Consider the following 14,170-nt stretch of genomic DNA (forward strand, 5'->3'; position numbering starts at 1 on the left):
GTCATTAGTCAGAACGATAGGAACTATCAGTGGAGCAGCTGCAGGGAGTAGTCCTCTGCTACCACCAACCTGAGAGCAGGGACCTATCATAGCAGAGTCCGGCACCGCCATGTCTGGACAGTAGGGATATATAAATAGGGCCTAAACTACCAGTAAGACTTTAGTTTGCTGACGAAGTTTCTTGGCTAAGAAGCGATGAAAATGATGGTTTCCAATAAAAACAATAAATCCAAAATCGTCCAAATACAGTAAAGTCTCGTTATATCGATATCGTTTATATTGATAATACTGCTTATTACGACACTATTTTCATTTCCCGTGCACATTTCTAGTCTTTTTATGTATAATAAGTTCCGTTTAGTACGATTCATGGTTTTTACGATAATCTGGTTACTATGGTGCTCATTTTCATCTCCCGCCGGCCATTTTGCTATGTTTATATCGATACAAAAGATACTTACGGTGAATCGATATTTGCTTAGGGGGTATAGAAATACAGTACCACCATCATCGAAATCTGTATCGGTCGCATTTTCAGACGCCAGCTCGTGTGTAGCAGATGACATTTTCTACCGTCTTCAACAATTGGGGGAACATCTCTCACCCAAAAAAAGAGGCACAAAATGGCGAGCTCCTATGGCCACCTTCGTTTCTTATATGGCGCTTGGATGCCCTCTTCTGGCGGCTTTTGGGCGCAACACGGTTCTCAGACCAAACATACTTCATCAACGGAAGTAATGTAAACGTTGCAGTTTTGGTTTTTCATCCATGTATATAATTGTGTAGCATTCAGATATCCTTATCGCTTGCAACAATCACTGTTTTTTTCGTGGTTTCGTGTGAATAGAGTGAATACAGTAGTCATTAAAAAAGTGTAAAGACGTTTTTATTTTATCCACAAATTTATTTTTCAGTTCACTACTGTACAAAAAGCATGTTAGATACGCAATCCATGAACCCAATGATAAAATGACATGACATATCAAAGATCACCCGTTTACGTGTTGCCCCCCCCCCTTAATGCAGTTCGGCGCAGGACAGTACGGTTATATCGACATTTTTTCTAACTCCCGAGAATATCGATATAACGAGACTTTACTGTAGTAAGTACTGTAGCGATGAAAAGGTTTCTTCAGTCGTCATCTGTACTTCTTTGAAAAAGAAGTACAGATGATGGACCACTCCTGTACGACTGAGACTTTACACAGTGTCACGATCTGGTTGCCGACATATGGGTGGCGCTGTCAGCCCCGCCTGCACCTACACAGGTGTTGGTCATTCCAATCAGTGGCAGTTAAAAAGACTCCCAGCATGACCATTTGTTGTCGGGTCATTGCCGACTTTATTTTAATACCATTTGTCAATTACACCCTGCTGCTCTCTCCTGCCTGCTTTTTTGGGATCCACCACCACCACCACAATGCAAACCGTGACACACAGAAGTAAGTACAGTGGTACCTCGGTTCTCGACCATAATCCATTCCAGAACCCTGTTCGAAAACCGATTTGTTCGAACACCAAAACCATTTTCCCATTTCAAAATAATGTAAATCGTTTTAATCCGTTCGAACACGCTGAATGTTGACCTTTTTAGTACAGTATTTTATACATTATTTTATGCATGAAATTGCACAGTAAGATCTTGACCAACACATAAAAAGCAATGTATATCTCCGAAAATGTTAAGCAAAATGGCAAAGACACAAATAACATAAACATAAACATAAATGTAACCCAGGATTTTTTACCTTTGTGGTGGTCAGCAGAAGGCGCAGGTGGACGGAGGAAGGAAATTTATTGTTTGGAAGGAGTCCCCTTCCATAAAAACTTTGAGGAGCTCTTCTGTCTGAGGTTGTGCTCACACATTCAAATCTCTTTGCTCCTGTCACGTGCGAGTTGACAGCGGGGGGCGGGGCTGCCTTTCCCGGCAGCCCTCCACCTGCTGTCAATTCTCTAATCACGGACACGGGGCATTTATACGGTTCGCAATCACCTCGCCAATGCCGGATGATTGACTCACCTCGCCACCGTGCCTGGACTCTGCCTTCGATGCGCGAGTGTATCCGGTCCGAGGTATTTTCCCTGCGTCCCGTAAATTTATGTCATCTTCCGGGATTGCGTAATTTTGCACCCTTGTGTGCCATTTGCTTCTTGGCGTAGTAAGCGGGTCGGATCACCCCCTGCCTTCTTACTCACTATGTTTTCTTTTATTTGTGAATAAACATCCTGCTTGGTTAGTATGTCTCTGCCACCTGCTTTTGGATCCCAAACATTCCACTACATTCCGACGAGTCAGTTCACGTCACTCTCGCTCGGATGACTCGGCAACAGGATGTTCTTTTCTCTTAAAATATCTATCCAATGACACTTGCTCTCACTCCCACAGCCACATCACTAGATTTCACAGCCTCCTTATTCTTTTGATCGTGACTCTTTGATCGTAGATTTCGCCATGCTGTATTCCCTAGCCATATCAGACACTCGCACACCTCCTTCATATTTTGCGATTATTTCTTTTTAAATGAAATAGTTGTACGCACTACTTTTCTTTTTTCACTTGTAGCAGCACCTACTTTCTCTGGAGGCATGATTAGGGGCTAAAACTCTTCGTGCACCTATATCAAATGCTAGATCAAAACGCAATACGTCCGCAAGCGACAACAGTTGGTCACGGAGAGAGCGATACACCCGTACGCCGCTCAGCACCCCACCCTCGCGTACACACTCACACATCGTACCGGCGTTCGAACACCGATTGGTGTTCGAACTAGGAAGCAAGAATTTCTCGAATATTTTGTTCGGACTCCGATTTGTTCGAACTTTGAGTCGTTCGAAAACTGAGGTGCCACTGTACTGTACTCAACGTTAATTCAAAATATGGGAACAGGTGATCGGCACATTGCTAGCTGTTCATTTGATGAATTGTGCATGCGCGTGGTACGGGTCTTTCCTGGAATCCAAAGTGACAGCTCATTCCTGGAATCGAGACTCAACAGTTAGCGTCGTTTTTATCATTGTCGTGTAATGGTATCTGCCGGAGAAAAATCAACAAAAAAGTGTGAAAAGGAAAAGAAAACTATCTTCGATTCGTGAGCAATACTCCCAAGCATTTCCAGGAGTTAGATTTCGCTCAAGAACAGATGAAAATGATGCGGGTTTGAGTTTCATACCTGTCAACCTTGGCTAATAGCTGCTCGTATAAATGATTACAATTCCCGTACACAAGTAGTAGTACGCTGTACATTATTTGAAATGATAAAAGAAAGGCTGACAAGCGGAACTGCAGACATCTTAACGACACATGCGCAGTTACCTGGACCCTGGCGTATTACTAGGCTTTTCTGGTTTCAGAAGTTGGCAGGGATGCAAAATTGGAGAAATGATTCTTGAATGAAACCTTGTGAAAGCGCTGCATCAACCAGGATCGATTGCATTGTCATGTATATTTGTTTTGGTTTGGACTTAACAGAGCGGCATATGAAAGATGAGCATTGCAGTTCTGAGTGAACTTTTGCTGACCCTCTTTTGTGGGAGAGCTTTTGACGAGTCAAAGTTTTCACTGTGCCTGCTTCTTTTTCAGACATCTGCTGAGCCTGGCTACTCCCTGCACTTTGGAAAAACAAAGATGTCTATTGGCTAAGATTGAAATAATCAAACAAACGTGAACTTCTTCCTTTCCTTTGGGCTTTTCCCTTCAAGGAGTCGCAACAGTGAATCAGTGTCCTCCATCTTCAGAGGTTTGATTCACATGTTTGTTTTGGCCAAGATTTTACGTCGGATGCCCTTCCTAACACAACCCTTTGTATTTATCCGGGCTTGGTACCGGCACAAGAAGACGCTGTCTTATTTACCCTTGTGGCTACAGAACAAGCAACTCTATGAACTTAATAAAGATGCTTAGTAAAAGACTCCCAAACACAAAATGGTCATCGGCACAGCAACATTCAAAAAAGCAAAACTACAATGCAATACATATTAATTTATATGACGCTTTAACAACAGCTGAAGCTGTAACAAAGCGCTTAACATGGACACCTATCTGTTATGCGGCGAGACGGCAAACGGGTGGAAAAATGATAAAAGTTCACTCAGCCAGATCCAGGAAGGATATTTTAAGTTTTCTTTATTTGAAGTCGTGGTGCATATCAATTTTCAGCAGACCACAGGTAACACAATCTGAGGTAATCCGCTGACTAGCTTGTAAATTTTGATATGAATCTGAATGGTTGCCCTGTATGTCAATCAAGTGACAGGACGTTTGATAGGCTGACAAATGTTTTTTTACTGTCACGGTAGATCGCGATCGACGTAATGAGCACCGCTGCTATACGGGAAATAAAGCAGTCACAAAGATAGTAGAAAGCACCCTAGAGGAAAACTAAGATTAAGTCTGAATCATGCCGAGTCAAAGCCAAAGAGTACAGGTGAGTTTTGAGGCAGGTTTTAAAGATGGGCAGCGAGCGGGCTTGCCGAATGTTCAGAGGCAGGTCATTCCAGAGAGTGGGACCAGCAACGGAAAAGTCTCAATACCCTCTGAGCGTATGTTTTGTTTTTCGCACATCTAATAATGGCTGGTCATCAGACCTGAGACGCCGGGAAAGTGTGTAAGTGGTGGATGAGCTCAGAGAGGTAAGGAGGAGCGAGCCCAATATTCGAAAACAAATACAGTTGGGCCTGGGCTTATGACTTAATTGGTTCCCAGACCGAGTGTGTAAGGTGAAAAGTGTGTATCCCCAAAAATTATTTCCCATAGGAAACCATTAAAATGAGAATAATCTGTTCACAGGTCTCCATAAAATAAAGTTTTCAACTAAATAAGCCTTAAAGGACAACCGACGTCAATTTTTTGTTTTTTAACTGACACCAGAAAAACGTCTTATAGCATCTAAAATACCCAAAACATGCAGTATGATATTTTTAGTCAAATGCAAAACACCAATAAAAATGACATAAAGTGTCCAAAATCTGCAAAAAAATTGAGCTGCGAATTGGGCATTTTCAGAAAGTCCCGCCCCCCTTTCGTGACGTCACGCCAATACGTCTTGCATTGCTTGTGAATCAAAACAATGGCTTCAGATTCGGAGAATATGCTTTGTTGTTACACATCCAGTTATGAATATGATTCAAATAGTACTGATGAGCAAAGCATACATGTTTGCAATCGATTAAAGAATTTATTTGGGCCATTTTGAGGCAAACGGGCGGGGGGTAATGTCTCACCCAAGAAGAGGCAGAAAAATGGCGACCAGCTCCGGTGAGGAATGAATCAGCTCTTTCCACAGGCTGATACTCTCTTTCCATGGAGTTTGCCTCCCTCTGCTGGTGGCTTTTGGGTGTAAGACTGGGTTAAAAAAACAGTACAGCAAAATACATTGACGTGATGGAAAGACGCTACAATACGTCATTTTTACGGTGAGGAGGCGGTCCTTTTCTGAAGTCACGTACGGACTCGTCACCAACTCAAAAACAAGACTTCCTGAATGTTCAGCGCGAGTCTTAAAATGTAAAATATAGCTATATGCGGTGGAATCTTATTAAAATACGCCCAGTAGAAGTCATTCGAAGTCATTTTACAAATTATGGACATAACTTGTCCGGAGACGTCGGTTGTCCTTTAAAACTTCACACAATATACCTTATTCGATGTATAATAAATGTGCTATTGTATTGTAATGAAAGAAATACACTGCACTGTAGAATAAAGTCACTTTATTTACATGTGTGATGGTCGTTGATGGCTCTTGATTGACACCTGTTGCTTTCTGACTTGTAAGGTCTTACGAAACTGAGGCATCACATTATCATTCATCACGATGATGATTCTCATAGCCACAGTCTTTTCTGGATAGAACTGTTCAATAAAAGCCTGCACATCATTCCACTCACTTGATGCTGCAGCCATCTCCTCCTCCTCGCCCTCAGATGACAACTCCTGAATGCTTGTCCTCTTGAAGGCAAATCAAATCCTCTGTGTTGAGGACCTCATGATGGTCAGCAACAAGCTCCTCGATGTCATCTGCATCCACTTCGAGTCCCATGTTCTGTCCAATGGAAACAATGTCGTCCAAAACAACAGTGATGAGGATCAAATCCTTCAAAGTCCCTCTCAACGATGCATGAGGGCCACAAATTGTTCCATGCTGCTTTCAAGGATCGAAGGGTAACATCATGCCAAGCCTTTTCTATCAGCTGAAAGCATCGAGTAAATAAAGCCTTTGAGTAAAGCTTTGTTATGAAGTATGGTAGCAATGGTGGACTTAGCATAGCCGCTAAGCCGCTAAATCAGACAAACGCACACATCGTTTATGTTTCTCAACGATCTCCTTCTTCTCCTCGACTGTAATTTTGTTTTATGTCTTCTTCGGCTGAACACGAGCCTGTGGTGGGGTCTTTTTCTGTCCCATAACAGCAAAACTATCTGTAAAAAATCAGTGAAGAGGGTCGACGTGTGCACTCAGAGAAAGGGGGCATGGAAAGGTAGGCCGGCGCTGTTCGGTCGTGTTCTTTGGTGTTCTTCCGCTGAAGATTACTCCGCCAGCCGTGGTGGGGCGCGCTCCGTGTGCATCCCGAAAAGTAGTGCTTAATCCAAGGTTTAATTTTCATAAATTTAACGTTTGTAAACCGAAAATTCCATAAGGCAAGGTGTTCGTAAACTGAGGCCCCACTGTAATACGATTTTTTAAAAAGAACTCTAAAATGTATAGGGAGCCAGTGAAGCGATGCCAGAGTAGGAGTTATGTGCTCCCTCCTACGAGTACCAATCAAAAGGCGAGCAGGAGCATTTTGGACCAGCTGGAGACGCTTCATGGAGGATTGACATGTTGTAAATCTGAAAATACATCAACATAAACATGCTGCTGAAAGGAAGTGAGTGGAGGGAAAGCATCAGAGATCTTCGCAATCACCTTGACCATGCTCATTTTTCCCAAACTAGTGAGCGAATACAGCCGGCATCGGCTCCAGCATGCCCGCCGCCCTTCTGTGATGGCTTCAGAACATGGATAGTTTCCCTACCCTTGCAGAGGCGCTGCACATACGGTTGCCGAGTAATTAAATCCAATTCTCCACATTTCACAGAAACACGGTCGGCTTGTGAGCAAATGAATGGAGATCATCATCATTTGAGAATACCTGGAGAAGCCCTTTTTGGGCTCGTCATGTGATGCGAAACTTTGCCAATGTTGATCAATAATCGTCGGGTAGCACTGTAGTACAGTCGAGAGTTGCTCAGAATGCCAATGTTGAAGTTGAAGCGAGGGGCTTCCTGCACTTGACAACTCTCACAGGATGTCCTGTTTGCTTTGTCGGCCGCAGGGAGGAAGAAAGCAACAGAGGCCGGCGCGCAGATCAGACATTCGTCGCTATCTGAGCCGCAAAGCAGTCGCCGCCGCTCTGCCAGCCAGGACGCATCGCCATCCAAGTGCCCCGAGTAACACGCCGTACGACAGCTGGCCGTTCAATCTTCCCAAGTGGAGTTTGACAGATTGACACACCAGGTGCTCATTTCTAAATACGACATTTATCATAGATATTTATTTATGTAAGGATGATGCCCGTCTATTTTCTCGTGGACATTTTGACACATTTGGTCTGTAAATAAGCTCTGCTTCCCGGTTCTCGGTTCTCCTTAATTTTATATTGAGAACGGCTTTCCTCTGATGGCTCCATTTTTCTCTGTGTAAATTTGGAAAAAAAACAAAAACTGAAGGTGATTTACCCCCACCTTTGATGTTTGTGGAACAAGGTAAGTTGGTGGCTCCGACAGCTGCTTCTGGAAAAAAGAAAAAAAAAATCAATGATTGACTTTGAGGGCAATGCTGTTCATTGTGCTTGTTTGCTTGCGTCACAGCCATGCAGAATCAGGGCCTTCTCAAACTTTTCAAGCCCAAAATCTTCGTCAATTCAATGTGTTGCAGAACTGTGAGTGATAATCAATTGTAACTAACTCAAGAGTCAAGTATGGGTGGGCAGCACGTCCAAAGTCTAGCCCAGGGGACCAAATGCGGCCCGTGGTCAATCAGCCTACCGTCTTCAAATCAATCACGTCTGGCTAGGATGTTGAATGAATCCATTTGGCAGTAGTGCTGTTACCTGCGTGTGCCAAGTGCTGTAATCTAGGGGTTTAATTTGGAACATCAAATTAGTATAGAATCAGAATCATCTTTATTGGCCAACACACAAGGAATTTTTCTACGGTAGAACACGCTGCACTAGTATCATCATACAGACATGACAAATAAGTATGGAGGACACTAAAAACGGCTAGTCTAATCTAATTAATTCCTTAATATAAGTGAGCAGAGCTAAAGTGATCAGTGGTAGAATATAATCATTGAACCATTTTAAAGTGATCAGTCGTCGTATTTGTAGTACAATTGTGCAATGATGCAGATGTCCTTGAGCGCCTCAAAGTGTCTGGTGCTGGACATTATATACATGTAGCTCAGTAACAGTGGTTCATGTGAGCACAGAGCTGGAGCGACAATGACAAAGAGGCACTATACAGTTCTATTCGGCTCACTGTTTAGAGAGTTTATGGCAGAGTGAGACGTGTCCAATAGGATTTTCCTTGTCTTGGTTCTTGCAGTGTCCAAGTCCTCGAGAGTGAGAAGGGCGGTATCAATGATTTTTTTCCCCCGTACTAACTGCCCGTTTAAGTCATATTTTGTCCATTTTTGTGGCGGCCCCGAATCAACCCGTGATGGAAGAACACAGGATTCAATCGATGACTGCCGCCTAGAACTGTTGTAGCACCTCCTGTGGTAGGCCATATATAGGATTCATTGAGTGACCAAGCCCCCGCCCCCAATCTCACGCTTTGACCGCCACCGAGAGCCGTTTTGGGGAAAACCACCAAAGTTCTGGGTGAAGATGGGATGGGGTCTGATGGGTGTCTCTCTGCTTTCCAGACGACCCAGAGATGAGTGTTGCCAACGAACACAACGGCTCGCAGCTGTCAGCCAATCACTCACCCTGGTTCGTGTATGAGTGCACCTTGGAGCTGGACGCCGAGTACCGGCGCATCTGCCTTTTCCTTCTCTACCTATTTGTGTTTGTGGCGGGCCTGCTGGGGAACGCGCTAGTGCTGTGGGTCAACTGGCGGCGGCGGCACTCGGCCGGCGGTGTCCTCTTCTGCGTGCTCAACGTCAGCCTGTCGGACGCCATGGTGATTGGCGTGCTGCCCTTCTTCATGCTGGAGGTGACTGTGGATCGCGTGTGGCTGTGGGGCCGCTTCCTCTGCAAACTGACCACCCTGGTCTACGGCATCAACTTCTACAGCAGCTCCTTCTTCCTGGCCGCCATGACACTGGAGCGCTACCTGTCTCTGAGCCGGCCCTCGGGACCGGCCTTGTTCCCGGCAGCGGGTCAGCGCCGCTGGGCCCTGTGCGCAGGCCTCTGGCTCTTGTCACTGGTGCTGGCGCTGCTGGAGAACGTCCACGTGGACCTCCTGGAGTGGGACGAGCCGGGCTGCTACATGATCCCCGAGGGCAGCTACACCGAGTGGTTTGTCTCGGTGGCCTTCCTGTGCCTGCTCTTCCAGTTCCTAGGGCCCGCCTCCGTCATTGTGGCCTGCAACGTGCTGATCGCCCGCGCCGCCCGCCTGGCCCCCGACGTGCGGGGCCGGCGGGAGGTGTGGCTGGTGCACGTCTATTCACTGGTATTCTTCGCCTGCTGGCTGCCCTACCACCTGGTCATGATGCTGATGATCGTCATCGACCTGGCGCCCAACCTTTTCAGCTGCAACATGGTGGAGTTTGTCTACTTCTCCTTTAGCGTGGTGCAAAGCCTGTCGCTCTTCCACTGCGTGGCCAATCCCGTCCTGTACAACTTCCTGAGCAAGAGCTTCCGCGACCGCCTCCTCAACGTCATTGTCGGCCGCCTGCCTCGGTCCCCCAGGGGGCGAGGCGGAGGAGGGGAGGTGCCCGGCAATGAGGGTCCGCCGTGCAAGTCGAGTGACGTCAGTACCGGCCATTCCGAAGTTGAGTCCTGATTGGTTCTTGGTTTGGCTGCTCAAACGAGCTCTCCGTCGACTCCCTCCCTCATTCAGACTCTTAGCGCAATTCAGAAACATACAGAGGCCTACGCGTGACAAATCGTGGCTACCATTTCGATAAAACAGGTAAACGGAATGCTCGCCGGTGACCGCAAAATGCAGTTGTCAGGTAAATCCCCGCCCAAAACATTTTGTTTGCAAGTTTTAGCCACATTGTCCCGGGGATTCAACTTGTGCTCCGCAGAGTTGCAATCTCAGCAGAGGTGGCAGCAGGTGCAAAAATTGAAAACGTGCCAAAAATGCCATTGACTTGCATGCCATTCATTTCGAGTTGGGACGTGCTACGTTTCACTTTTGAACATTAAGTTTGACCTTTGGACACAAACGTTAAACTCTGGTCGTGGAGGGCCGTCGTCCTGCAGGCTTTCCAAATCTCATGGTTGCAACGTACCTGATTCAAATGAGCAGGTTCAATGTCAGGGCCGCGCAAAGTGGGCCGATGATCATTTGAATCGGGTGTGTTGCAAAGGGGTGACTCGAAAAACAGGCAGGACAGCCACCCCTCCATACAACTGCACACTGTGTGAAACTTGATACCGGCGAGGCAAAGATCTTTTTTTTTCACAACACTTCATGATTCTGCAGTGTATGTTTGCTGTGTGGCTGCCATCCTCGTATTGAAGCTGGCTGTGAGCCCTCTTGCAAGCCATTTTCTTCATCCATTTGATTCATCCTGGAATGTCAAAAGAATAAATGTTCACAGATTTTAAGGAAACCTGAGCTGCTTTCTTCCCAATTTTTTTAAATGCAAGGCAAAATGTAAGACTTGTTTTTTTGCATATTTTTCTTGTTCTGCTTCCAATGTGGAATTTGCCTGACTTGACAGTTTGAATGATAAGCGAGAGGAAGAGCCGGTGTTCGTACAATAGCAGGAAGACGACAATGGGAATTTTAAGAGGTGCGGGGGTCACACATTTGTGCCAAGTCATCATCAGCCTGCTGGTGATGACTATTTTTCCCTTTTTGGGGGGGAAGGGGGTAGCACGACAATGCAACTTCCTCTGTGTATCTTTTCTGTTCTAGTCAATAAAAAGACATTTACAAAACCAGATATGCTTAGCCAAGAAATTGTCACGTTCCGACAACGACAGTGGCAGCTGACGAGTGGGAAGGTAGGGAGTGGTAGTGGATCGCCAAGGAGGTGACAGAGGCGTTGGTGCAGGCAGAAGATTTCTTAACAGAAAGCGCGGGTCCAAGATGACACGGACCCGGTAAAAGGTTTGCAAAACAAAAGTGACAAAAACAGCAAGGCTAGTGGGCGGGTGGCGGCAATTAACCCAACCACACTAACTAACAAAATAAAAGGCACACGAGGGTGCAAAGCAGCATACGATGCGGTGCATACAAACAGACGCGATCGTGGCTAGACAATTCTCGGGCGAGGCAACTCACGTACTGAATTAAAGTTCAAGGTACGGGCCAGGCGCGAGACGACGTATCTTCCGACGCTGGGTAAGTGCCAGCGTCGGGTTTAAATGTCCAACAGTCGGTGATGAGGGAATTGACAGCAGCTGGCGGACGTCAGGAGCGGAGGCCCCGCCCCGCTGTCAACTCGCTCATGACAGAATATATATATATATATATATATATATATATATATATATATATATATATATATATATATGTGTGTGTGTGTGTGTGTGTGTGTGTGTGTGTGTGTGTGTGTGTGTGTGTGTGTGTGTGAGAGAGAGAGAGACTACATGACTGGCCCCGATTGCCCCATTCGACCTGGTATCACCTCATCAGCATGGCTAAGCCTACATGGTAACGATCCAAATTGAACCTTACATCACCATGGCGATTTAGTGAAGGGTTTTGCGTTTTATAAAAATAGCTTATTTCACTACCCTTTCAAAACATCTATTTTCTTTCGCTAAGATGTTGACCTCACTGTCATCAAAGGAGTGGTTACTAGCTTTTCGGTGCATATGTACTGCAGATTGAGGCCCACTAGCATTGTGTAGCTCTCTGTCTTGTTTCTATTTATAATTGTATTTTATTTATTGCATTCTATTTGTGATTGTATTTTATTTATTATCGTACCTGTGCTTGTCTGTGACTGTAAAGTGTACTTGAGAGCTTTGAAAGGCGCTTAAAATGTAATGCATTATTATTATTATTTGGTTTCATAGGTATTACTAAATATATATTCATATCACTGTAATAATAATACATTTAATTTCTAAGCGCCTTTCAAAACTCTTAAGGACACTTTACTCGCGATGTTGATAAAGTATTTTCTGAGCATTTATTTAGTGTCCTTTTCATTGATGGGCCACTCCTGTATGACTGAGAGCTTACACAGACGAACGAGTTTAGCAAACCGTAGAGGGGCGATGGGGGGTGCTTCTTCTTCGACGCCGCGTGTCGGAGTCATCCTTGGATCAATCAGTTCATGCCAATGTGGAAACACGGGCCAAGACCACCCTCTTGCGGCTCAATGCCAAATAGCACGTGAAACGGGAATGATGTTGATTCTCAGCATCTGGCCCATGCGGGATTGCCAACGTGCCCGGAAGGGGAAGGATTGTTGTCTTTCAGTTGACCACAGGGAACGATCTATTGACAAGCTAGCGACAAAGCAATGCAAATATTACCCGGCCGCCCGATTGGCCATTTCCCGCACAGACTATGTGGTCTTCCGCGTCGTCGGGATCGTATTTCTCCTCTTTGTCATCACCCTCCACCTCAAAGTGATCGTCATCGCTGGACAACTTCCTGAGCAAGAGCTTCCGCGACCGCCTACTCAACGCCATTGTCTGCCTCGGTCCACCAGGGGGCGAGGCGGAGGAGGGGAGGTGACCGGCAATGAGGGTCCGCCGCGCAAATCGAGTGACGTCAGTACCGGCCATTCCGAAGTTGAGTCCTGAGTGGTTCTTGGTTTGGCTGCTCAAACGAGCTCTCCGTCGACTCCCTCCCTCATTCAGACTCTTAGCGCAACTCAAAAACATACAGAGGCCTACGCGTGACAAAGCGTGGCTACCATTTCGATAAAACAGGTAAACGGAATGCTCGCTGGTGACCGCAAAATGCAATTGTCAGGTAAATCCCCGCCCAAAACATTTTGTTTGCAAGTTTTAGCCACATTGTCCCGGGGATTCAACTTGTGCTCCGCAGGGTTGCAATCTCAGCAGAGGTGGCAGCAGGTGCAAAAATTGAAAACGTGCCAAAAATGCCATTGACTTGCATGCCATTCATTTCGAGTTGGGACGTGCTACGTTTCACTTTTGAACATTAAGTTTGACCTTTGGACACAAACGTTAAACTCAGGTCGTGGAGGGCCGTCGTCCTGCAGGCTTTCCAAATCTCATGGTTGCAACGTACCTGATTCAAATGAGCAGGTTCAATGTCAGGGCCCCGCAAAGTGGCCCGATGATCATTTGAATCGGGTGTGTTGCAAAGGGGGGACTCGAAAAACAAGCAGGACAGCCGCCCCTCCATAACCCGCCTTGTAACATCACAAACTGCACACTGTGTAAACACGTTCCAAAATGAAACTTGATACCGGCGAGGCAAAGATCTTTTTTTCCATAACACTTCATGATTCTGCAGTGTTTGCTGTGTGGCTGCCATCCTCGTATTGAAGCTGGCTGTGAGCCCTCTTGCAAGCCATTTTCTTCATCCCTTTGATTCATCCTGGAATGTCAAAAGAATAAATGTTCACAGATTTTAAGGAAACCTGAGCTGCTATCTTCCCGATTTTTTCAAATGCAAGGCAAAATGTAAGACCTGTTTTTTTTGCATATTTTTCTTGTTCTGCTTCCAATGTGGAATTTGCCTGACTTGACAGTTTGAATGATAAGCGAGAGGAAGAGCCGGTGTTCGTACAATAGCAGGAAGATGACAACGGGAATTTTAAGAGGTGCGGGGTCACACATTTGTGCCAAGTCATCATCAGCCTGCTGGTGATGACTATTTTTCCCTTTTTTGTGGGGGAAGGGGGCAGCACGACAATGCAACTTCCTCTGTGTATCTTTTCTGTTCTAGTCAATAAAAAGACATTTACAAAACCAGATATGCTTAGCCAAGAAATTGTCACGTTCCGACAACGACAGTGGCAGCTGACGAGTGGGAAGGTAGGAAGTGGTAGTGCATCGCCAAGGAGGTGACAGAGGC

The 14,170-nt window shown here is 45.7% G+C and overlaps 1 protein-coding gene across 1 annotated transcript; it reads left to right on the top strand.

Annotated features, from left to right (window-relative positions):
* The first annotated feature begins 7,306 nt into the window (after window positions 1–7,306).
* ackr5 (atypical chemokine receptor 5) lies at window positions 7,307–13,737 on the top strand. Its single transcript, XM_089005116.1, has 3 exons — window positions 7,307–7,496; window positions 8,910–9,926; window positions 12,839–13,737. The coding sequence occupies exons 2-3, from the start codon at window positions 8,921–8,923 to the stop codon at window positions 12,922–12,924; spliced, it is 1,092 nt and encodes a 363-aa protein (XP_088861242.1). The 5' UTR covers window positions 7,307–7,496; window positions 8,910–8,920; the 3' UTR covers window positions 12,925–13,737.
* Window positions 13,738–14,170: the final 433 nt, after the last annotated feature.

The sequence above is a fragment of the Hippocampus bargibanti genome, linkage group LG01 (genome assembly GCF_051943395.1).
Source record: "Hippocampus bargibanti isolate YZ-2025 linkage group LG01, ASM5194339v1, whole genome shotgun sequence".
Taxonomy (NCBI): domain Eukaryota; kingdom Metazoa; phylum Chordata; class Actinopteri; order Syngnathiformes; family Syngnathidae; genus Hippocampus; species Hippocampus bargibanti.

Coding starts and splice junctions, on each gene's coding strand:
- ackr5 (XM_089005116.1), top strand. CDS start 8,921: ATGAGTGTTGCCAACGAACACAACGGCTCGCAGCTGTCAGCCAATCAC. Junction 9,927..12,838: donor CGGAGGAGGGGAGGTGCCCG/GCAATGAGGGTC, acceptor CCAGGGGGCGAG/GCGGAGGAGGGGAGGTGACC.